Below are 22,983 nucleotides of genomic sequence, written 5' to 3'. Positions count from 1 at the left end.
TCCACAACTAATAATTGTAATTTCCTCATCATTGGCTGGGACAAAAGCATAGAACTGCAAAAAAAAGTAGGAGATAAGATGTCAGCTTAACATTATAGTACATAAACATTGATATTACACATGAATAGAGTATATTACATAGAGCGGGAAATATGTTAAATAGGAAGTTAATATATTATATAGTGAAGAGGAATATTACACAGTAATAACAACAACAAAATTAGACAGACAGCTTGAACATTACACAAGATTAAAAGAAACCTCACCTCTTTCCCTTCCAGGGATTTTAATAGCTAATCGATTGATGACGCCTTGATAAATGTACTCTCCCCATAACACAGTATACGGGGTATCCGACCAATGCGTTGCTTGTTCAAACTTCCGGTCACCTCGTAGAATCAGATAATGGGGGCGATTGAGCACCCTTTCAAGTATCCAGTGCTGTGGTACTTCCCTTGACAGCGTAGTTGGACTTGTGTGGGCATTTTGGGAAGATCATACATCAGCCACCTGTGGATGGCATGCGCCCAGATGTAGTTGCCGATAGTCTCCAGGTTGTCCGCATGCCTGGCCACAAAGGTGGGCGCATTGAGGGATGTGTTCGGAAAGAAGACGGTGGTTATGAAGAACACGACGAGGAGCTTTACGAAAGTCTCCTTCTTTCCGGACTTTCTCGAACAAGTCTGAATAGCTTATCCTTGATGGCATCGCGATGCCGGTTGTGCATTTGGTTCAGGTAGGTAAGCTCAAATTCAGATGAGACCCCTTCCCCCTCGTGCATGAAGGAGACAATCTCTCCCACGCAGGGGACGCCCATAACGATGGCAACGTTCTTGGACCTGAACGACAGCATGCTGTCACCAATCTTGAACCTTTCTGTTCGGCCATCATATTTACGGAGCAGCACGTCCACCACCCCCCTTTCTTGGACCATGGCTGCCAAGTTTATTATGTGCGCAAAAAGGGGTCCGGCAGAGGATCTACCGGTTTGTATTGTTCATCACTTTTTTCAATCCCTTTATCGTATAACAACAGGGGCCAGATAACACCTAGCATTGACTAGAGTGATAGTTATTTCTATATTTAATTGAAATTACATAAAATGATTAGATTTTATATAGTAGAAGGATATTTTACATAGGACGAAATGTATATTACACAAAAGAATCCAAAAACCCAAAATAATACACACGAGAGCATGAAACCCACACTGCCGAAAGTTAGATTCTACACATGAAATCCAAAAAAATATACACGAAAAACATATGAAAGTCGGCCAACTGTTTTTCTTTGCAGGAAGGCTCACGATTTTGTGGGAAGCCGAGAGTGCAAAGAGAAGAACAATCTCGCCGGTGAACGAACAAGGAGAATATAGTCCTAGGCGCAAAAAGAAGAACAAGAACAACAAGAAGAAAGGTTTCCACTGCCACCACGCATATAAGTATAACACCAAGAGTTGCCTAGTTAGTTACCAGATGCGGGTTCCCAACCGTTGGGCAGTTTCCAACGCCAGTTGAGGGTATTTTTGCCATTTCCCCGCCTTCTGATTTTGGAACTTGAACAAGGGACAAAGATGACATTTTTATCCCCAATTAACAGCCCATTAACACCCGTTAGTGCTATCATGATTTGATGGGAATTAATTTGAAAAGGAGGGACCTCTGAGGAATAAGCAAACTTCAAGGGATGTTTAAAGATTCTGCAAAATACGGAGGAACTTATAGGTAATTACCTGTTCAAGCTTTTGAAAGATTGGGTTTAAAAGAAGTGGGCTTAATATTGTGGGTTTTTAAAATTTTCGAGGTAAAAAGACCCGGTTGTCCTAATTTCTATGTCCGAACTCTCGGTTCGGATTTAAATCCGAACCCAGCCCGCATTAACACAATTTTTGTCCAAACTGATTTTATTCCAGGAAGGATTGGACCGAGCCAGTAGGTCCGGACAAAGTATTGCCACTCCTAACCACTTTCCACCTTGAATTCAACATTAGTAAACCAAAGAGGCATCACATGAGCCTTCAGTTTTGTCATTTCAGTCTTTACTTCGATGAATCAAACATGCTTTTGTTAATTTTATATACAGGCTTGTTGTTCGTGCTCATATGACATGTGGGCTGATTAAGCACGTAAAGGGGTGCAACATTGTATCAATCGAGTCATGTCAAGAATGGCCTTGTCATGCTAGATCGTAGTGGCCAATTGATGGAAAAGGGATAGCGTACCTTGGTTGACGAATTTTTCTTTCTAAAAAAATAATGTCATATTTATATACTAGTTTATTGCATAGGATTTCCGAATGAAATGAATACGGTATGCATATTATTATCAATTTACATCCACATTATTGTTATTTTTTCTTTCATAAACTTCAAATTCAAACACATCATTGTCATTTTTTCTCCCATAAACTTCAAATTCAAACGGTATAAATATTTTAATTCTAAAAATTATAAAACATTATAAAACTCTATCTAACCTCTAAAACCTTAAGCCCAAAATACCATAAAATTCTATACTTAAAATTCTATAAATCTAAACCCTAAACAATAAACAACATCGTATCGCATATGATTTACAGTCTAAGGTTTTTGAGATATAATAAAAAAAATTAATTATTTATAAAAAAAATGACATACACGCTGACATGCCGGAAAAATTAAATGAAAAACCAATTTTTGTAAAAATATAATTATTTTAAATTAATTTATAATAATACATTTTTAATTATTTCTTTTAATTAATAAATATTTATATGTTGAAAAATAATTATATATTGCATTTTGGTTTTTCTTGGTTTCTCTCTTCAATATCGTTATTTGTTCTTCTTCGTCCTTTCTGCGTTCCCTCTGCTCCACTGTTCTCACTCCATCTTCAACGGCTTCCGTTCCAAACCCTAATTAGCCTCCAAACCCTAACCCTAAACTCACCAGGCGATTGGAATCGGCAAGGAGATGATGTGATTTCTCAGTGATTTCTTGGATTTCGGTGGAATTTCTCTCCTTGTAGCTTTCTTGGAAGGAGGGCATGCATATGAAGGATCCACTCGAGAGGACGAAGGCTGTGCTTCGGCACCTGCCGCCGGCGATCTCCCCGTCGGCGCTTATGGACCAGATCGATGCTAGGTTTGCCGGCAGATATAAGTGGGCCTCATTCCGCCCTGGGAAGACCAGGTTAGGGTTTTCCATCTCTGATTTATTTTGTAATTCTCTTTTCTTTGGTTCTTTGGTCTTCATTGAAATTTTTGTTGTTTTTTTTTTCCAAAAGTTTTGAATTTACGTTTTATTTTAATGACATTGTGTAGGCATTGTTGTGATAATTTCAAATTTGCGTATTTAGTCACCAGAGATATTATATTTACTCGGTTTGGTCTGTGGGGGTGGATTTCATCTGTAGCGATTGTTGGGGAAAGTGTTGTTTCTTTTTTTGCAAGCTTGTTCATTCAAATTATGGGCCATTGTGGTGAATTCTTATTCTTTGGCAGTTCGTTGTCATGGATCAGATCAGTTAGTGGTAGTCTAATTCTTGGGAAAATATGCGAAGTGTGAAGTAAGGTCCTGTCCATTTGATTTATGTAGTTTGATGATATCGACAGACGCTAATCAGTGAGTTATTCCACTGTACTTGTATGATGTTTTCATGTGGTGTTCTATTGAGTCATCCTTGTTTTACCCTCGTCTTTGAACTATTATACCTTTTTTTTTTGTAACTTCTCCTTTTAAGCAATGCTAATTTTTAGTTTTTTATAGATACAATTAGTTTCACATGTTAAAGGTAGAGCTAACTATGTGGGTTTGCTAAAACATTTCTTTTAAATGATTGCCTATATCTTTTTGTAAAAATGAAGAAATGTATAATTTAGACACCAAGTGGGTGCAATATTGTGGTTTACCTAATTTTTAAATGATCACATATGTCAATTAACATTTCATGTATTAAAGTTGATTAAAAGTTGAAATGGATTTTGGTGGATGCTTTTCTTAAAGCGTTATGTGAAGGATGAAGTGGTAGATGAAATCTTTATTCAGGTGATACCATCGGAATTATGGGAGCCTAATGAGGGAAAAATATTACTTGAAAATATTAATGACCTATCAAGATTTGGTGAGGAAATAGTAAAGGAAAATGTGTAACACTGCAACAAATTATATTTTTTTGATGGTTTGGAATATTATCAAACTATTTTATGTTATACTTGGTAGCACTAAAATACAACATTCAGCATACTTTGAATTTCTTGTATTATTTCTCCTCCTTCTCTGTTTATAAATATATAAGCCAATTAGTACCTTTTGGAACGTATTTACATATATTGCAAGCCCATTTCTTAATATAAGGTGGGGAAAAAAGGACCATGTGGAAACACTATATTGTCCACCTTATGAATTTGTGCATAAAAGAACTTTAGGTGGTGAACTAGTTCTTGTTCTAGAACTTGATGTTCTAGATTTAACTTAAAACCCTATTTACGGGATAAATTGAACCTTTTAAGTGCTTTATTCTATTTGCCTAATGTAAATGGAATTGATGCCAAGGAAAAGATCCCATGACCTCATGATTGAAAGAAGGCAATATGACTGACTCATGGTTGAAAGCTTCTTAGAATTCAAGGATACAATTGTGGAGCAAAAGAAATGCCCTATGAATACATGGTTTATGCATTTTGAAGTACATTAAAAGCAACCTCTTATTGTTATTGATTTCACAAAAGGAGGCCTTGAAGTTCATACCATAAGGAAGTTTCTTCCTCCTAAAACTAGGATATTATTATTATTATTATGTTGTGGTCCTGTTTGGACAAGACACGAATGATGTTGTGTTATGTTTCTCATGCTTTGGAGTCAATTTTGGTTCAAGTCAAAACCAAATTGTTTTGGTCAAGTTGGCATTTTTTTAATCACATTTTGTCAATTTGTGTCATTTTTATATAAAATATTTTTAATATAGAATTTTAAAATGCAAGGTATAATTGTATAATATTTTATATTAATTTAAAACTTCATAAGCTTAAGTTTTTCCTTTCTAAAATAGTTATAATATTTTATATAAAAGGGTGTTGGTCATGTCCCTTTACACCAGACACGCTAGCCTGTAGGATACATAGGGATGTCTATGTGGGTGTCTTTGCCGGTGCAATTCTATGGTAGAATCAAAATTGAAAATTGATGTTTCATTCAAATCAAGCCTAAAAGCATTATCAGCAGTTGCCAGTAAAAACTAAAACCATTTAGATTGTGAAGAAGGATGAGTGTGACAATTATAATGTACACAAGTGCAAATGACAACCCTGTTTAAGACTCAGCCTTATACTAGATAGAAATACAGTTGCATGGAAAAACAATGGCTAGTTTGAATTAGCAAAATAATGACAAGAAAGAGGTGGAGATTGTTCTGTCAATAAAGTCTTCTTCATTGTAAATGTGGCTTGTATATTATTGGAAAGATAACAGGCACACTGATCAAAGAAATAGAGTTGAATAGGTTTTATGGCTGAAAAAGTCTTAGGTATTAACAAAATCTTGTAAAAAATAGCAGATAGCAGATCTGATCAAATTTTATGCGACAGATTAAAGGAATGATAAAAGAATCTATTCTCCTCTAAGGTGTTGCTCAATGGATCCTTTTCTGAAAGAGAGATGTAACAACAGTAAGAACTCATCTACCCTGGATGCTAATTAAAAAGAACAAGGCCATAGAAGGGAGATGGAAGAATATGTTGATAACCAAGCTGGGAAAAGAGAGTGTAGAAAATGAATTAGAAGAAGCAATGGATGCTAAATGTTACTCCCTTTCATTGCCAGGATCTTGTCTTGTGCGTATGTACTCTAATTCGTAGCCATACACGCGTTTATGGCTGGTGCAGTGATCTAAGCATCATCTCTGCACACAAAGAGCATTTGAATTTTTTATAACCCTGTTTCTTTGTTTTCTTGTTTTTGGGTTTCTAAGCCACGGAATTGATGTTTACTAAAGCTATCATTTACCATTAATTTCTTATTTCAAGCATATCCTTTGAGCTTCATGGAAGAGTAATAAACACTATTAAGTTCATTGAGTAAAATAAGCACAAGCAATTAGCTTCTGGTTGACTAATTTCTCATGGTTGATTTTAGCAGGGTGGCACAATCTGTAGGCAATCCATTTACATGCATGGCTAATTGTTATTTCTTTTGCAGCCATAAAAGTCAGCGCTATTCTCGAGCATATATTGACTTCACCAACCCAGAAGATGTGGTTGAATTTGCTGAATATTTTGATGGTCACATCTTTGTTAATGAAAAGGGTACTGTTACTGAATCCATTTGATGTTCCTCTAACCACCGAAGTGTTGAAATTTGCAAGTGCAATGAACAGCCTAAATGTTTTTGTTGTGGATTTTGATTATTTGTTTCTGCATTAATTCGTTTAGTCTAGAGATTTTCTGTGGCAACTCTAAAATTATGCTTTTGTTTTTTATTTGTGCTTTATCTTTAATTGTTTTCTTACTGAAATCCTGCTGAGATACTAGCTTTTGGATTTTATCTGTGGCAAGCTTTGGTTGGATTGATAAGTAGAAGTAAGATTTAGTTTTTCTTTAATTCTTATCCAGGTGCTCAGTTTAAGGTTCTTGTAGAATATGCACCATCACAACGTGCTCCAAAGGCATGGTTTAAGAGGGATGGTCGTGAAGCCTCTATATTCAAGGGTATTTATTTCTTTTGATTTTTGTTCAATTATAAACTTAACATTAGATTTTGCAACCTGTTAGATTTATTATGATTATTATTATCATCATCATCATCATCACTATTATTATTATTATTATTATTATTATTATTTTTGTGCTCATGTTCTCTTTTGATTAATTGTAACATAGATCCTGAATATCTGGAGTTTCTTGAGCTTCTTGCAAAACCTGTTGTGAATCTTCCGAGTGCAGAAGTTCAATTGGAAAGGAAAGAAGCAGAAAGAGCTGGTTAGATGTGGTTCTTTTGAAGCTCCCATGCACATTAACCTATAAGTGAACAGAATATTTAAGATTGATTGTTCAGATTTTATTTATTTATTTATTTTATTTTATTTTTTAAGAATATTAGCATGAAGTTTAATATGCTTGACTTTACTGGTTTTCTAGGTGGTATAAAGGAAGCACTTATAGTGACTCCACTAATGGATTTTGTTCGACAGAAGAGGGCAGCAAAGATTGGGTCTCAGGTATCGTTTCTGGTTTTTGCTGAAACGTCTCTAAATGGTATTTTTGTTATTTTTTTTACAGATAAGATGTACCTTTTAAGAATATCTTCTTTTAATTGGGTGGTTCTTTGTTGCTGTGATTTGTTTCTTGGGTATCGATGGATGTCTCTGGCTAAATTTCAAAATTGTAAAAAGCAGTTTGCAATATTATTTTTTGTTTGCTTGTGAATGAAAGCTTGTTTTTCAAGGGTTCTCATGCAAATTAATTTTCTTTTTCGAAAAATAAACTCTCAAATAATCTCATTCCTTTAATTAATGAATGTTCTTGTGGTATATCCTGAATTCATTTTATGATTTGAACCAGAGAGCATCTGTCAATGGGAAACTTGGGAGAAGAATTGTGGGAGCTTCTGTTGGCACCTCTAGTCCTTCCAAAAGAGCTACTGAAAAGAAAAAACTTTCTGCATCGATGGTATTGTCTTATTCTTTATTGGCCTTTGGTGAAGGGTTAAAATGTGGCTGAATTTTATTTGTTTTATTTTGTTTCTATAGAGTATTGTATGCTTTGTGCTTAGCTAAAACTATGTGCTTTCTCACCTTGAAAGAAAAGAATGTGGAATGATTACTAAATCTGATATGGTTTTAATAATCCCTGAACTTTTAGGAAGATTTCTCGTCGTTTTTGTGGTCAGTACTTGCCCAGAGTGTTATGTTTCTTAGAGTGTCAACTTGATTGGTAACCTTAAGGTATTGCTATGTTCTATTTAGTTAGATTATTAGTTCGCTAGAATTGTACTACTCCCAGCAGAGATTGAGCATTCATGATCTAGGTTATAAATACCTGATTGGTTTTCTTGGATGCATTTGTTAAATTCTTTTTTTCCCCTGGCTTATTGACTACTCTCTTTCCATTGTTATTTGATATCATTTTGTAATAAAGTAATTATCTTCTTTAAGTTGATAGGTTCATCATTTTATTCTTCCTTTTTTTATTCTTTTTTATTTTATTGGTATTTATGAAGCCTCAAGCAAGTTAATAGAATTACAGGCTGGGTGCTAATAGCTGACTACCAACCTGAGCCTGGTAGAAATTATCCACAGCATAATCATCCTTAATCACTTTTACTGCATTAATCTGTCTCCGATTGATATTTGGAGTATATTTACTCTAATTAATATGTAATCACCGATTGATTAATATAGGAATATTTAAAAGTCAGCCGCCAAAAACTTACGATGTGATACATTATTTTTAGTCACTATTTTATATTCAATCGTCTATTATGTTATTACTCATATAAAACTATTCAATACTGTAATTATAATATTAAGGCCAATCAGAACTTAGATGCTAATTAGCAACTAGTTATAACACAAAGCAAGAGCGATTCATGTGCAATGTAAATTTTGAGGGCCACTTTTGTGGTATTTTTGTACTCCTACTTATTCTACCTGTCCACAAGTATCCATCCAAACATAAGTTCCATATTTGTGATTTTGGAATCAGCAATAGTATGTATTGAGTTCCTTCCCATCCTAACAAAACTCCATTTAGAATAAGAATAAAATTAGGTATATTGTGTCAAAATCATCCTCAATCCTCAAATTGTGTTTAGCTAATGTTGAACCAGACATGACCTTATGTATTGAGTTCCTTCCCATCCTAACAAAACCCCATTTAGAATAAGAATAAAATTAGGTATAATGAGTCAAAATCATCCTCAATCCTCAAAATTGTGTTTAGCTAATGTTGAACCAGACATGACCTTTGGCTCCAAACTGTTACCTGGTTATTTTAATTAAATTCATAACGAAATAAATATCAATGTAGACATTTTATGCAGTCCATTTATTTTAAGAGCTGCAAACTTTTCTTTAGTTTGAGTAATATGTGTGGTCTCGTAATGTGGATTGATACCATGCATGTCTGGTTCTTTTCACTCTCCAGTTTTTTTCTTCACAAATTTACTGCTTGCTGTTATCACTAATTATAGTGAATAGATATAAACTAGTGTTTTTTTTCCTGCTTGATTTGCAGTATGTTGTGAGGGACAGTACAAAGCCTGCACGCGGAAAGGACAAATCAGCATATATTTTAGTTTCTAGAAAAGAAAGCAAACAAAATTTTGACATACCTGGTATTTCATCTTCCGCAAGAGGAACAGAAGTGATTGATGAAGAAAATGGTATTCCTAGGCTACCATTCTCAATGTCTTTTGCACTTTCTTTGGATAACAAATTTGAAACCACATATTGGAATTTTTTAGGCATTCATTTTGAACATGCCCTTCTTGTCATCTTTGTGTTGGAATTACAACTTCAGTGTTTAGTATTTTTTAGTTCATTTTCTAATTAAAAGGGTGTGGTGTGTGGTAGGTGGTGGGAGATGAGCCAATTTGGGTCAGTTGCTCTTTCTACATGTTATAGACCTTATATATGGATTAACATACTCTTTGTGCTGTAACAATTGAATAGCGGTATTCAAGCTTTATAAAGTATATTTAATATTTTAGTGGTTAGATCATTGATGATAGTGGTGTTGATGACTTACAAATGGCACGGTTAGTGCTCTGTCAGTTAGTATGTTTTAATGTTGGTGTACGTTGTTTTGGGGCTTTGCTGCTTTTTTGACATATAGTATATATGACAGGTCTGTTACGTGTGTGGTCCTTTTAGTTCCCTTGCTTTTGTTTAATGTCTCCTGCAATGTTTCACATAATGTGGTCTATGCTCATGTATGTCTCCTTGGTGTCATCATCATTCTTAATTCTATCTAGAAAATTTTAGTATGGTCTAAGATCAAGAGCTCGGAATAGTGTTCTTTGGAGGAAAACTGTGTTTATGTATAGGCTACCATAAGAAGCATATACAGTATAGGAGTTTTGGTTCCGGGAATGCAATTCAGTCTGTACTTAATTCATTATTTTATAAGTTTGAGAAGGGCATTGTCATTAGCATGGAATTGAGAGGTTTTTTTCCTTCGGTTTATTAAAATATAGAGGAATTTGTCTATTTTCTTGACCATTGACTAAGTGCAAAAGTTTATTTTAGAAATTTGATGATTACAAACTAATGAGTATATAGCAGCAGTTTTGAGATCGACCATTGAGGGTAACCAGCTCTTCTTAGTTATCATATTCACTTCAGGTTTTGTACTGTTTTATCAACAGGACTATGCCAATTTTTTTTCTTTCAAATACCTTTTTTCTTTTTGATTGCTGGCACTGCTTCTTTAGCATTTATTGGCAAACTATGTTTGTTTGCCTTTGGAGGTTGGATAATTTTTCTTAGCAAGCTTATACAGGAGTCATGGGCTTGTATTTTTTTTTTTTATAAATATAAAAATTCATGGTGTCAAATATACTAAATGCTTCCTGCAATAAGGGGCTGTTGTTATTATCTACAACAATCTTAAATAGGCGCCTCCTAATCATGATTTTTGGCTTCCTAGTTTTGCTAGAATAGCAGGCTCCACTTCATCATGCAGATTCTGGGTTCTATTCAAGTATAATCTTTAAACTTTAATTGTTTTTGCATTATAGTTAATGGCTCAAGTGAAACAAGTGCCCTTGCATCTGGAGTAGTCAAAATTGGGAAGCGATTTGTGCTCTTGAAAGGGAAGGAGAGGGATACTTCTCATGTGAGCAAGTAGTTGCTAATTTTCATTGACTGCTGATATGTTACCTCATCTTTTGCCATTATTGGATTACTATTTGTTTCCACAGGCGAGTGACAGCTCATTGCAGCAGCAGAATTCAACATCTTCAGTGAGAAATGGACCTAGTCTAACTGCTTCTAAACGTAGTCAACACCATGAAGCTAGTGGAAGAATTATTAGAAGCATTCTCTCTAACAAAGAAGGGCGTCAAGGCCAGTTATATAACCCCCCACCCCAGTCTGAGCAGCAAACTCTGGCACTAAACTTGGAGAAGGAAAAGCATCTGCCTCGGCCTCCCAGTAGCTGTTTGTTTCTAAAGGATTCCAACCCTAATAGTATATCAATTGCATCTGCTGCAGACACTGATGGCAAAAGGCATGTAGATGACAAAGTTGGTTTGAATGATCTGCATGGTTCTGCATTCACAAGTGAAAAGAAGGATAAACGCATGAGAAATAAAGATAGACCTGACCGTGGTGTTTGGACTCTTCGTCGCCCAGATATGTCTCATGGAAGTGATGAAACTCAAGTTTATGCAAATACTTCATTAGATTCCTTAGAAGGTGTATTGATTTGCCAGCAATCAACAGGCACCCCCATTGGAGATGGTGAGAATGGAAGTCAGCGGGAGAACAACACCCTTGATCCTGGAGTGATGAACCATGATATGCCCAATTTAAGTAGAAATTTAGAATCTAAAAGTTCTGTAGGTGGACGGGCTAGTTCTTCTCCAATAGAAAATGGTTAGCATGTGTACTTGATTGTGCAATGCTTCTGAATTTCCTGATATTATCATTTTGTCCTTTTTGTATACTTGATCTAGTGATTGAAAGCTTTTTTCGTCATTTTCATAGGTTCATATGGGCATGTTGGCCGCCGAGGACCTGCTCATGGTCTGACTGAAGCTGATGGTCATTTCGAACTGGTCTGATGGAAAACCCTCCAAGAGAGGTTCTGGCGGATATGGTTACCATGAGGTGAACTATGATTTATAGATACATTTTTTCATTTGTTAGTGCATGTGCTTTGCTAAGCTCATTATGGATCTTATTTTTCCCGTTTATCAACTCCTCCCACGTTTACAGAGGCAGGTTTGGGTACAGAAGTCAGGTTCTGCCTCATAGTTATGTTACAGATGGTAAGTCTCTTTTCTTGTGAATTAATTCTCTCTATGCCAATATTCACTGAAATCTGAAATAAAATGGGTGATGCTGATTGAGGATCTAGTAAGTTTTTTCTTGCTCAATAGTGAGTGCTGACAATAAAGAATCAATTGTGTATACTATTACAGCTTAAACAAACTAATTGATGCTTTATGCTATTACATTGTTCAGAAAAGGATGATTTTCCTTCCCTTTAGAATCCTGTTTTTATTCACCCACTGTAGCCAATTTTTTTCTTGTATATTATTCTGGCAATTTCTATGTATTGGTCCTCTGCTTCTAGAAATGGTAGACTGGGCAGTCAGATAGTTTCTCATAGAAAAATTCTGTAGCCATTGCGATTTGAGGTGTCTTGCAGCCTTGTTACTTTGTATGACATACTGTGTCAGATAAATTATTGGCAACATGCATTTATTTCAACTTTGAGCCTTGGGACATTGTACTGAGAAATGCTACTTCACATCTGCTAGCTTGTTATAGTTTTGTTTATTGAATGACAATCATTTTTGAACACATGCATGGTTGAACACACTAATAAGTTCTCATTAATGCCAAATGCATACTTACAAATCAATCTCTTTACATATGGTTGACAGTAACCAAATGTAGAATTGAACTCTCTTAAAATACTTTACTCCCATTATGAACAAAAATCATAAAAGTAATATTCAAGCAAATGTAACAGGTTAGGCATTATATCAGGACCTGAAACCATTGCTTTTGTTCTGGCAGCTAACAGTACTCTTACACCAAACCATGGGGATTGCTTTATGCTGCAGCTATTATCAAAAGGCGGTGATAATTTAGTCTGGTGGTTGGTGTTCTTATCACTCAAGGATCCATTTCTGATCCTGAAATCAAAACTTACTGGTGTTCAAGCCGTGCAATACGCCATAATCATTTTCTTCACAAATTGAAGGAGTGATCTACCTCATTTGCAGTATGACTGTTTGTTACCTGTGGACGGTCAAGTGATCCTCTATGTTTTACAAGTCAAAAAGAGCTAGTAAGTAGTCTTCTAGTAACTTATGCTCGAGAAAGCATGGTCTTGCTTCAAAGAGAAGCTGTTTCAGCCGGAAACATAGTCAACCTATGTGGCAAGCTACTTTGCACTGATATTAGGACAACGGCTCTTGGGAGAAATTCTCGTCATGCAGTTCTGTTTAAGTAATACACAGCGAAGAAAGATAGCTCAACCCATATGGTTCTCGACTTTTCTAATTGTTCAAGGCCATCTTCTTTAGGTCACTATGTTAGTAGGATTGTAGATATATGCGGAAGAAGGTGAGTGATTCAGTCCTCCCAATGTCGATAGGCTTAGAAGCCATATTTAACAGTGCTAGCTTCTTCTCATTTAAATAAGGGCTGGTTTTGTAGTGAGCATAGAAGAGAAATATGGGAGTTCCCTTTTCTACAGGGTTGGCTGCTTTGCTTTGCATTGCATTGCCATTGCCAACCAGTTTGCTGGAGAAGATGTGGAAAAATAGCTGGAAATGAGTGAGTTTTCTCTTGTGGATGAACTTATTATGTTTCCTTGATTTACATATATCTTATGATTGAAGCATTCAGATGTTTGGAATACATATAATATGTTGTTCACTTGTCTGGATAGATGTAGATGCTTGTTATGATATGCTTTGGTGAATAGTGTGTCATTGTTCAAAGATCATTTTATCTTTAGTTGTCCTTGTGGGTAATGGGGGTGAAATGATTATATATATATATATATATATATATATATATTGCACGCTAGGCACTGGTAGTAAATGCCAAATTGAAATTTTTATTTAATTGGAAACGTGTGTATATATATATATATATATATATATGGAGATTTTTAGTATTGTCATTGGTTTCAGTGGTCTGAGGTTCTTTTCAGCAATAAAGAATAACGTGTTTTAATTTAAATTATTATTATTTTGTGATATATGAATATTTTAAAATCAATTGGTTGATTGGAGATGCTTATTAATAGTTGTTTATTTTTTATTTTTTATAATATTAAAAATTTAGGAAAAGGGCTATTCTTCATTAATAAATACAATTAAAAATACAATGAGAACAAACCCAATTAGTGTATATTTTGATTAAATTAACATGATTGAAATTCTTAAGGCCTGTTTGGCTGCAAAATAAAAAAATATGACATAATTTTATTATGTAGAAAGTGCAAGTGATTATTACAGAAATTATAGTATATTTTATTCCTACAGAATGAGTGTTTGGTTATCAAAATAAAAAAAATTATGAAGATCGATCCGATCGGCAACTAGACCACCAGTGGACCTGTGGCCGGTCGTCGGAGGTCAGTTGGAGCACTGGTGGATTGCTAGTGTGTCATCGGAGGCTAGCCAGGCATACCACTAGTGTATCGCCGGCGTATCACCGGAGGCTGGTGGACCAGTGACCAGTTGCTGGAAGCCTGCTGGACCACCGGTGGATCGCCGACGTGTCATCGGAGGCCGGTGGACCGGTGATCGGACCGTCGATGGACCGATGACCGGTCGTCAGAGGCCGGTTGGACCGCCGGCCGGAGGCTGGCCGAGCCACCGGTGGATTGGTAGCTGATTGCTAAATCAAAAGAGAGATTTTTTACAATAAAAAAAAATTCCACTAGAAGTGGAATATTTTTTTATGCCATAATGCCTATATTATGCCATAATTTTATATTCTAAAATAAGAACCCAAACAGCCATTATGGTATAATTTTTAGAAAATATCAAATTATGACATATTATACTGATTATGTCATAATTCTGGCCCATCCAAACAGGTCTTATTATTCTTATTATTTAAAAAAAAAAAAAAGGTAAGAAAAGCTGGTTAGCTGGATATCCTTAAAAAAAATTTTGTAATATGCCCTCTAGGTTGCCGTAGCGCAGAATTTTCGTGATTTTGGAAATGACAAAATTATCCTTCATTTTCTTCCTCAGTGGCTTGTCTGGATAGCTATCTTAATTATGTGGGTAGTATTTGTGTAATTATTCATGGTTTATTGGGCACATAAACTAATGTTAAACTTCATCCATGATTTATTAGGGTACGTTTGCCATTGCACTATTTTCAAAAATATATGTTCAAGAACAATATATACCAAAAAACCTAATAATTATCTTGACATTGAAAGGATACCTACTAGTTTCAATCTTTTAAAGGACTCAACCAAAAAAAAAAAAAACTCATAGAAACATACCTAACAGAACAAGTTCCTAACCATTTTTTTTTAAAAAATAATAAATTAAATTAAATTAAATGTATTCCATGAGCTCATCCTGCTTTACTCCCTGCTATCTACAACCTTAATTGTGAACACTGAACCTTTTGACTGCTCAAATTTGAGTGATCTCCAGTAAAATCTTGTTCAGCGATTGTGGTTTCGAGAAGAAAGGACAATGATCACTGCCTTTGATTTTGTACACTCCGGTGGGCGGGTTTTCGCGCACCAACTTCTCTTGGATGTCCGGAGAGAGCATTCGGTCGTCCAGTGTTTGAATGAAGTATTTGCGCACAGAGCCGTAATTTTCTCTTGTAAGATGTAGCTTCTCCATTATCGGCGCGAGAGGCATCGGTCTCATTGAAACAGTTGCCAATGCAATATCCTGCACACCAATTATAAGCAAAATAAATTGATCACTTTACAAATATTTACTATTGAGCTAAAATTCAGTACTGAGCAGAAGACATCAATGAGCCAAAATTACAAAAGTTATGAAACTCTTTCAGCAGGTTTATGTTCATTGAAATGTTGCGACATTGATCAAGCAAGAGACAAGCCATTAACTGATATAGGAATAAATATGATTTTCAACGATTAACAAAGAATTCGGTTCTATGATTAAAGAAGAAAACAAAGACTAAAGATGAACTATCTGTAACTGACTCATCAAACAATTTAAACGCCATATCGGAAATTTATTTTTACAGTAAATCAGGACAGGATTAGTGGTACACTGAAGAGCGTCCTATCAAAAACTCGTAAAACAATGTTTCACGTTTTTAAGCAGCGAAGAGAAATCTGCTACATGTCAGACAATCATCTTAGCTCTAAATTTTGGTGAACCATTTCAGAAAGAAGCTCGCAAATTTGATAATATTGTGACCATACCTTGGGCGGGCTTTGGTTGAAATAGAGAACCTTTAATTGTTGTTTGTCGAACAAAAGACCAGAGGGAGGTTTATCTTTACCATTACCATATAATAAAAATTGTGACTCTTTCATGAAAGCTTCCGCAGATGCTAACTGTAAATATAGACAACCAAATTCAGGGAATAATAAAAGAAAATTATCCAAACAAAAAGTTAAAAATATAAGTTTTGATTTACTCTGGCATAAATGGAATCACATGATGAATAAATAGACTTACTTCCTCAGCAAATATATCAAAAGGTGTTTGGCCATCCAAAACCATTGTTGCAGTAAGAAATACAGCTTTTGCAATCTTATTCGGGTAATGTTCCATCGCATATGATATGCTTGCACCGGCGCAGCTATGGCCGACCAAAATAACCTGTGACACTATACTGGTTCACTATTTCACTAAAAAGTGGCTAAGCAGTGACATCAGAAATGGGGAATGGAAATTTCACCTTCTCGTTTTCTTGAAGGTCAGCCAAGTAAATTGAGAGCGGTTTTGCATACTCTGCCAGGGAAGCTACAGCATTTGCATTGGTGTTATTGATTCCAGATGCAGTGAGATCCACGGCAATAGGATGTAGTCCGGCTTCCTCCAACATCGAAATAGTTTTATACCAACACCATGCTCCAAACCCTTCCCCGTGCACGAGTACAATTTTCTTAGTTTCAACATTATCAAGACATAAAGGGACCTGGAAAATATAGTTTCAGAGGTAATAAAATGAATATTGGTGAGACATCGGTTTAAAGGAAAAGCGTGCAAGCACACAAAATATTTATCTTTCATCAAAGCTGTAATTGTGTAATCATAACCAAACAATGACAATAATGAATAGATACATGAATCATATAGCTCGAAGATAAATGTATATATTACTGAATAACATCAATAGAGGTTGTAAACTGGCCTGAGAGCTTGGTTGTAAAAGCCTAAATTCAATGGCTAAACTGAGATCAAAATAGGAATAAAAAATTCAAACCTAAATATAGGTTTAAGTCAGGAGCAAAATATACTTGTCTGGGATGAAATCTGAATTTTTCAAACCAGGGATTCATGTTGGACAAGATGATCTATTGTTTGTGAAGTGGCAGCACTTCATTTGAAATTCAGGTCAGAATTTAGCGTCAATAAATAATTGCATTCAATTGACATTTCCTTGCACAAGCTTGTACAATCTCTTGTCACTAAGTACAACAGATTCTCATAACTATAACTTATATATTAGTGTTTGATGCAGGATAGTTATTGTCTACAAATAACGGCATCTTGTGTCTGTTGCAGTGGAATTAGCTCTTATGAAGGTTTTTTCTTGAATGATTTGTGTTCTGAAGTATTTAATTTCAACAACCAAACCATGAAAATAATAAATGGATTAAAATTTGAATATCTTTTTCACCAAAATCAGTATTTAGGCCATGAAGAAAGTCAGCTTCTCAGAAAAAAATAATTGGATATAAACAAATCAGTCATAATTCAATTGAATTCTCATAAATAACTAATCAAACACTCGTGGGAGTCATTGACGAAATACAAAGAGTATCTAGGTCCTAGTCCAAAGTCTATTGGAGATAAGAGATAATTTTTAATAGCTACAAACTTTTTCTTATCCCATTTAAGAAAAGGAATAGGTTGGTCTTTCAACAGTTTTGCTTAACTTACTGTTTCTACTCTAATTAGCCCAAAAGAAAAAATCCTACAAACTTGATTTATTAAAGGTCTACAGTTTACTCCAACACACTGAATATCCCGCGCACCATTGTACATGCAATGCTGGTGAAGTTGACCATGATGGCTTTTCATATTCGAAGAAAATTCAGAAAAGCACACAGGCCCACCATCTTTCCACTAAAAAGGCCACTAAAGGTCAAATGTTTTGCACCTGTGTTTATGACAAATACTGTTTTTTAGAGCTATTGAGCACAGTTGATACTGTTTCTTCAACCAAATTAATATTTAAACTATGAAGAAATATAGCTTCTCAATAGCACTAATTGCATATAATCAAAATTTCAGCCATGGTTTGCCATATTCCCATAAATGACTAACAAAAACACAAATTGGAATCTTAATGTTAACAATTTTGATATAAGATATATTCCAAACAAAAAACTTATCTAAACCTGTTTAATCAATCAAGGGAATCAATTATTCTTTCAACAATTTTACTTGACTTATCACCATTTCTCAAAATAGTAAAAAAGCAGACACGAAGTTCAATTTAAGCTTTTTCCTTTTTTTTTTTTAGTTCACTCCAACATGCTCAAAGTGCCAGTGAAGTTTACAGTGATCACTTTTCCAACTCTAAAATTTAGAAAAGCTCAAAGGCCCACCATCTTTCCTACAAAAAGGTCACCATTAACTCTTCACCTTCAATTATTTAACATAACAATTGATCTAATAATTAAATCACTCTAATCACCATTACCTGCATTGCAAAACCATCTATAAAATCCACAAAACAATCAACACAAACAAGAAGCAAAATACAAAAGAACAAGTAACACCAAAATATAGAAATCAAACAGTAATACAATGCCAAGGAACTAAAAATATATATATATATATATGAAAGGTGAAAGTTTGGATCAACCTGTTGTTTGCCGTTGGAAAAGGACTCAGAAATGGTGGTAGCGTGTCTCCGGGAGCTGGTGGAACCTCCAATCCTTCTTGACATGGAGCCCTCAAACCTCTGTGAAAGCTGGTGCTGCTGCAAGGCCATAGCCAGAGCTTGTCTATGGAGAAGCTCCTCCTCTGACATCCTTTGGGACTTTGAAACCCTCTTGCTCCTTGAAACCAATCCATCCCCAATTGAATCCTTCTTTGGCTTGCATGTCAGTGTGTTTCCCATAGCAAAGAATCAATCTTTCCGCTTTTCTTGGTTGAAATGGAAGGTGAAGAAGAGGTAAAGGTAGGGTTTTGACTTTTGGGATGAATCAAGATGGAGATATGGAATGATTGGGGGAAAGAAAAAAAAAAGGAAAGATGGGATTTTGATGAAATATTCCTGAAATTAGGGTTTGGAAAGAAGAGATTTTGGAGATGGGAATGAAAAAAAGGTGAGATTTTTCTGAGATCTCACCAAATCACTCACCCAAATGAGAATGGATCCATACAAATTACAAGAAAATAAATGGAAAAAAAAATCAGAAAAAAAAAATAATAATAAAGGGAGGGATTATGAAAAGATGCAATTTTTAATCAATGGAGATATGCAAAATAACAAAAACACATTGTTTGTGATTGTTTGGAGTTTATTTTTGCAGAATAATTTCTGAGATTAAAAAAACATAATTAAATAAATAAAAAAAAGAAAGAAGAAGATGGAGAGGAAATGGCAGTCCTTGGCATCAATCCAAGTCTTTTGAGTTTTTTTATTGCTTGTTTGATTAATGATATTAAAATAATAAGGTATTAATTGGCAGATTTGACCATTTTATTGTTTGATTGAAGATCATTATCAGGAATTATGGGTGTTGGTATTATTCTAATCAAATGTGATGACTTGAACATTATGCATTGATGATTATGCCATTGAAAATTAATTTCAATGAAAATTGAATAATAATAATAATTATTATTTTATTATTTTTTTATTTTTTTATTTTTTTATTTTGTGACAAAGTCCACAAGCAAAGCAACGAAATAAAAAACAAGTGGTTGCAGAAGTGCATTAGTTACAATGGCTTAACTAATCTTTTAAAAATAAACACTCCATTATACAACTTTAAAAGAGTCATACAAAATTTTCACAAAAATAATAGAGAAAATAAATTATAATTTAAGAGATTTGAACTCGATCTCTTTCAATCATAATTATAGGTAAAACTTTGCTTTTTGCATTTATTTGGTGTCAATCATTTTGTAGGATAAAAATTTATTTATGTTATGGGGCCTTTGCATTCATACCAAATGAATACTCCTTTCATTCTAATGTCAATTTAAGATTTTTTTTTTCCCAAAAATAATTGGTCTTTATATTATCAAGATAAAATTCTTTTTTTTTTTTCAATTCTATCCCTTATTCAATTTTTCATTAAAGCAATTTTAATTTTCCAAAATTTATTAATGAAATCTACACACATATTGGAAAAGTTATTATAGCTAAATTAACCTGTTATAGAGTTTTACTTAAATTAAAGCAAATAAATTTGATAATAATAGTAATGGAGTTTTATTAAAAATAAAGTTTTATTTAAATTAAAATTAATCTTCATGGTATATAAGATAAAAAATAAAGTTTTATTTACCATAAGATTTAAAAATATTATTGTTCTTTTAATTCATTTATTTTTTACGGTAATGATGGTAATCAAAATGCAGAACTCCCAGAGGCATCAATATTAAGAAGCTAGTAAATGAATTTGAGCTGGACCTACTTTGTTTCATAGAACAAGTTTTGGTGGAAAATATAATTATTCATAATTTTCAATTAAAAAATCTTATTGGGAAAAATTTTTGTACATTGAAAAGGCATGGATTTTCAAAATTTTAAATTGAAATATTAGTGGTAAAGCGTGCCAATTATTTTGGAAAAGGAAGGAAAGATATTTATTAATGGGTAAAACAAAAGAGTTAAGCGAAGCATATTTTAGTTCCAAAAAAACTTAGTTTAGTTATTTAATTTATTTGTATTCTAAAATTTAGAGAAATTATTATTATTCTTAATTCATGAGCAAGATGCTAAACCAACAATTAATTAGGGAGTAATATAGTGTCCATCTCAAACAACGGACAAAAATTTAACAAAATAGTTAAAATTTAAAATTTTATGAACAATTAGCTTACTTTTTCTATTTTTGTCCATTTTCTCTTCAACCACTAAAACTATACATTTAAGATGATAGTGATGAAAACATGCATTTAAATAAACTAGTAAAGTTAAAATTTAAAATTAATATTTAAATTAAGTATGTGGATAAATAATTTAGGATGTAAAACATCTAAAAGTATATAATTATAATAAAGTTATAAAACAGAGTGATCATGAAATTATGGGCAAATTATTTAGTCATAGTTGCATTTATAGCTCTATAACAAAGCAAAATTTGAATGCAAAGTTATTTTGAATCTTATTAAATAATTGGGGTTGTTTATTATTATTACTGGACTTTGGTCATTATGTGTTTATTGCAATTTAACATTCATTTTATTACTCTCCCCATTCCTAAACAAGTGAAGTTTTTCAAATAATAAGATAAGTTTTTTTTCTATTAACTTCATGATTTTCAAAATGGCAGATTGATGTTGTTTGCAAGGTTGTCAGAGCTGGATCGGCCCGGCCGGTTCAACCGGAAAAACCGGGAACCGGTCATGTGGCCGGCCCGCGTATACTCCATTGAACCGGGTATGAAAAAACCCGGTGTTAACCTGTTGACCCGGGCGGTTCAACAGGGAATCGGTTGACCCGACCGGGTCAATCGGGTCACAATGTTTAATTTTTTTTACAATATTTAATAATTTATTATTATTTTCTCATTAAAAACCACAAAATCGTGTATATTTATTAATATTAATTTATAATTTATAATCAATAAATAGAATTACAATATATATATATATATATCACAATTCACAAACATACCAACAAAAATTAACATTTAAAAATAAAATCTATTAATATGTTATGGACATACTTTCTAAAATTTAAATTTATTAAGAAAATAAAACAATAAATGAGTGTAACTTTATTATAAAATATAAAAATAAAGTATTCTAATTAAATAAAAACATATAAGAATTTAAAACGAAATAAAAACTCAATTGAGATATAGGAATTAGTGAATTAAATTTTTTATTTATTTTAATAAAATCAACTAATACACAAAAAAAAATATAAATAATGCCGAGAGAAGTTCGATAATTATATATTAATATATTAAATTTACAAATATTTAAAAAAAATAAAAATAAATAACATAATTAGAAAATACCACTATATATAAGGTCATTTATCAATTTAAATATCAAATTTGAGTAGTTTTTATATTATAGTTATAGCTTTAATATTATATTTGTTAATTATTAATTATTATAATATTTTTTTATATTTTATTATTGACCCCGGTTTGACCCGGTCGAAACCATTGACCCTTGACCCTTGCGCTTAGACGGATCATTGCCCGGGAGGTGTCTCACAACCTTGGTTGTTTGGGAGAGAATCGGTGGAGTAATAACTGGGAATTTTTTTAGAAAGGCGACAAGCGCCGGAATCCAGGAACGAACACGTGGGGGAGCCGCGCTCATCACCGAACCTTGCCCTCACTTTGCACGAGATGGGGATCGAACTCGGGGAGCCACACTCGACACTCGAGGCGAACACCCTACGCAAGGGACCCGATGCCAATAGACCAAATGGTCGTTAGCCTGGGAATATTTTTTTTAGACAAAGTTAACTGCTCTTATAATTTAAGTTATTAATTTTTTTTAATAACGAAGTGAAGAAGACTTTAAATACCCTTGTTTGGGAAAAGAGAATAAAGGAATGAATATTTAAGGGCTATTTTGTTTTCTGAAATAGAGTGAAGTAGTGTGTGAAGTCACACTTCCATAGAATTCTCATTTTTAATTGAAAATGTGTTTTTTTTATTTAATAAATTAAAGAGGTGGAGAATTTCATCAATTATAAGTCGCTTGCAACGAGACTTATTTTCACTACCAATGGACAACCAGAATATGTGCCGGTCTCTGCCAATTATCCTCATGCTGGTGCTCCCCCTCCACAGGCGATGTGGCGAGAAAAGCTTGTATTCTGTCCGACGGCGATTTGCAGAGCCACACATGAGATTGCACCAAGTGAAAAAGGAAAGCAACCGATGTCGAGGATGGTTGTGCTCTGCCCGCCGGCAACGACTAATCTG

At 33.9% G+C, this 22,983-nt stretch overlaps 2 protein-coding genes across 6 annotated transcripts; one reads left to right on the top strand and one right to left on the bottom strand.

Moving 5' to 3' along the window:
- Positions 1-2,797: 2,797 nt before the first annotated feature.
- LOC120261232 (regulator of nonsense transcripts UPF3-like) lies at positions 2,798-13,666 on the top strand. Of its 5 annotated transcripts, XM_039269026.1 has the most exons (13): positions 2,798-3,169; positions 6,173-6,279; positions 6,586-6,681; positions 6,853-6,951; positions 7,111-7,190; positions 7,534-7,641; positions 9,208-9,355; positions 10,712-10,809; positions 10,895-11,339; positions 11,418-11,570; positions 11,682-11,804; positions 11,913-11,965; positions 12,723-13,666. In XM_039269026.1, the coding sequence occupies exons 1-11, from the start codon at positions 3,024-3,026 to the stop codon at positions 11,756-11,758; spliced, it is 1,557 nt and encodes a 518-aa protein (XP_039124960.1). In that variant the 5' UTR covers positions 2,798-3,023; the 3' UTR covers positions 11,759-11,804; positions 11,913-11,965; positions 12,723-13,666. The 5 variants fall into 5 exon arrangements, with proteins under 5 accessions (XP_039124960.1, XP_039124959.1, XP_039124958.1 ...); XM_039269025.1 differs by having other exon boundaries at positions 10,895-11,570; positions 12,770-13,666; XM_039269024.1 differs by having other exon boundaries at positions 10,895-11,570.
- A 1,415-nt stretch (positions 13,667-15,081) lies between these two features.
- Positions 15,082-19,498, bottom strand: LOC120262483 (putative methylesterase 14, chloroplastic). Its single transcript, XM_039270609.1, has 5 exons — positions 18,717-19,498; positions 16,578-16,817; positions 16,355-16,498; positions 16,096-16,230; positions 15,082-15,589 (listed from the first exon to the last, which is right to left on the bottom strand). The coding sequence occupies exons 1-5, from the start codon at positions 18,972-18,974 to the stop codon at positions 15,320-15,322; spliced, it is 1,047 nt and encodes a 348-aa protein (XP_039126543.1). The 5' UTR covers positions 18,975-19,498; the 3' UTR covers positions 15,082-15,319.
- Positions 19,499-22,983: the final 3,485 nt, after the last annotated feature.

This window comes from Dioscorea cayenensis, chromosome 5 (assembly GCF_009730915.1).
Source record: "Dioscorea cayenensis subsp. rotundata cultivar TDr96_F1 chromosome 5, TDr96_F1_v2_PseudoChromosome.rev07_lg8_w22 25.fasta, whole genome shotgun sequence".
NCBI lineage: Eukaryota > Viridiplantae > Streptophyta > Magnoliopsida > Dioscoreales > Dioscoreaceae > Dioscorea > Dioscorea cayenensis.
Note: the sequence above shows the minus strand (reverse complement) of the source record. Positions and strands in the feature narration are given on the sequence as shown.

Excerpts from the sequence above, each read along its gene's own strand:
- LOC120262483 (XM_039270609.1), bottom strand. The coding sequence starts at position 18,974 with ATGGGAAACACACTGACATGCAAGCCAAAGAAGGATTCAATTGGGGAT. Across the intron at positions 16,818-18,716 it reads TTTCCAACGGCAAACAACAG|GTCCCTTTATGTCTTGATAA; the intron begins GTTGATCCAAAC and ends TATATTTTCCAG. Across the intron at positions 15,590-16,095 it reads TCAACCAAAGCCCGCCCAAG|GATATTGCATTGGCAACTGT; the intron begins GTATGGTCACAA and ends ATTGGTGTGCAG.
- LOC120261232 (XM_039269025.1), top strand. The coding sequence starts at position 3,024 with ATGCATATGAAGGATCCACTCGAGAGGACGAAGGCTGTGCTTCGGCAC. Across the intron at positions 3,170-6,172 it reads TTCCGCCCTGGGAAGACCAG|CCATAAAAGTCAGCGCTATT; the intron begins GTTAGGGTTTTC and ends TTTCTTTTGCAG. Across the intron at positions 6,952-7,110 it reads GAAAGAAGCAGAAAGAGCTG|GTGGTATAAAGGAAGCACTT; the intron begins GTTAGATGTGGT and ends CTGGTTTTCTAG.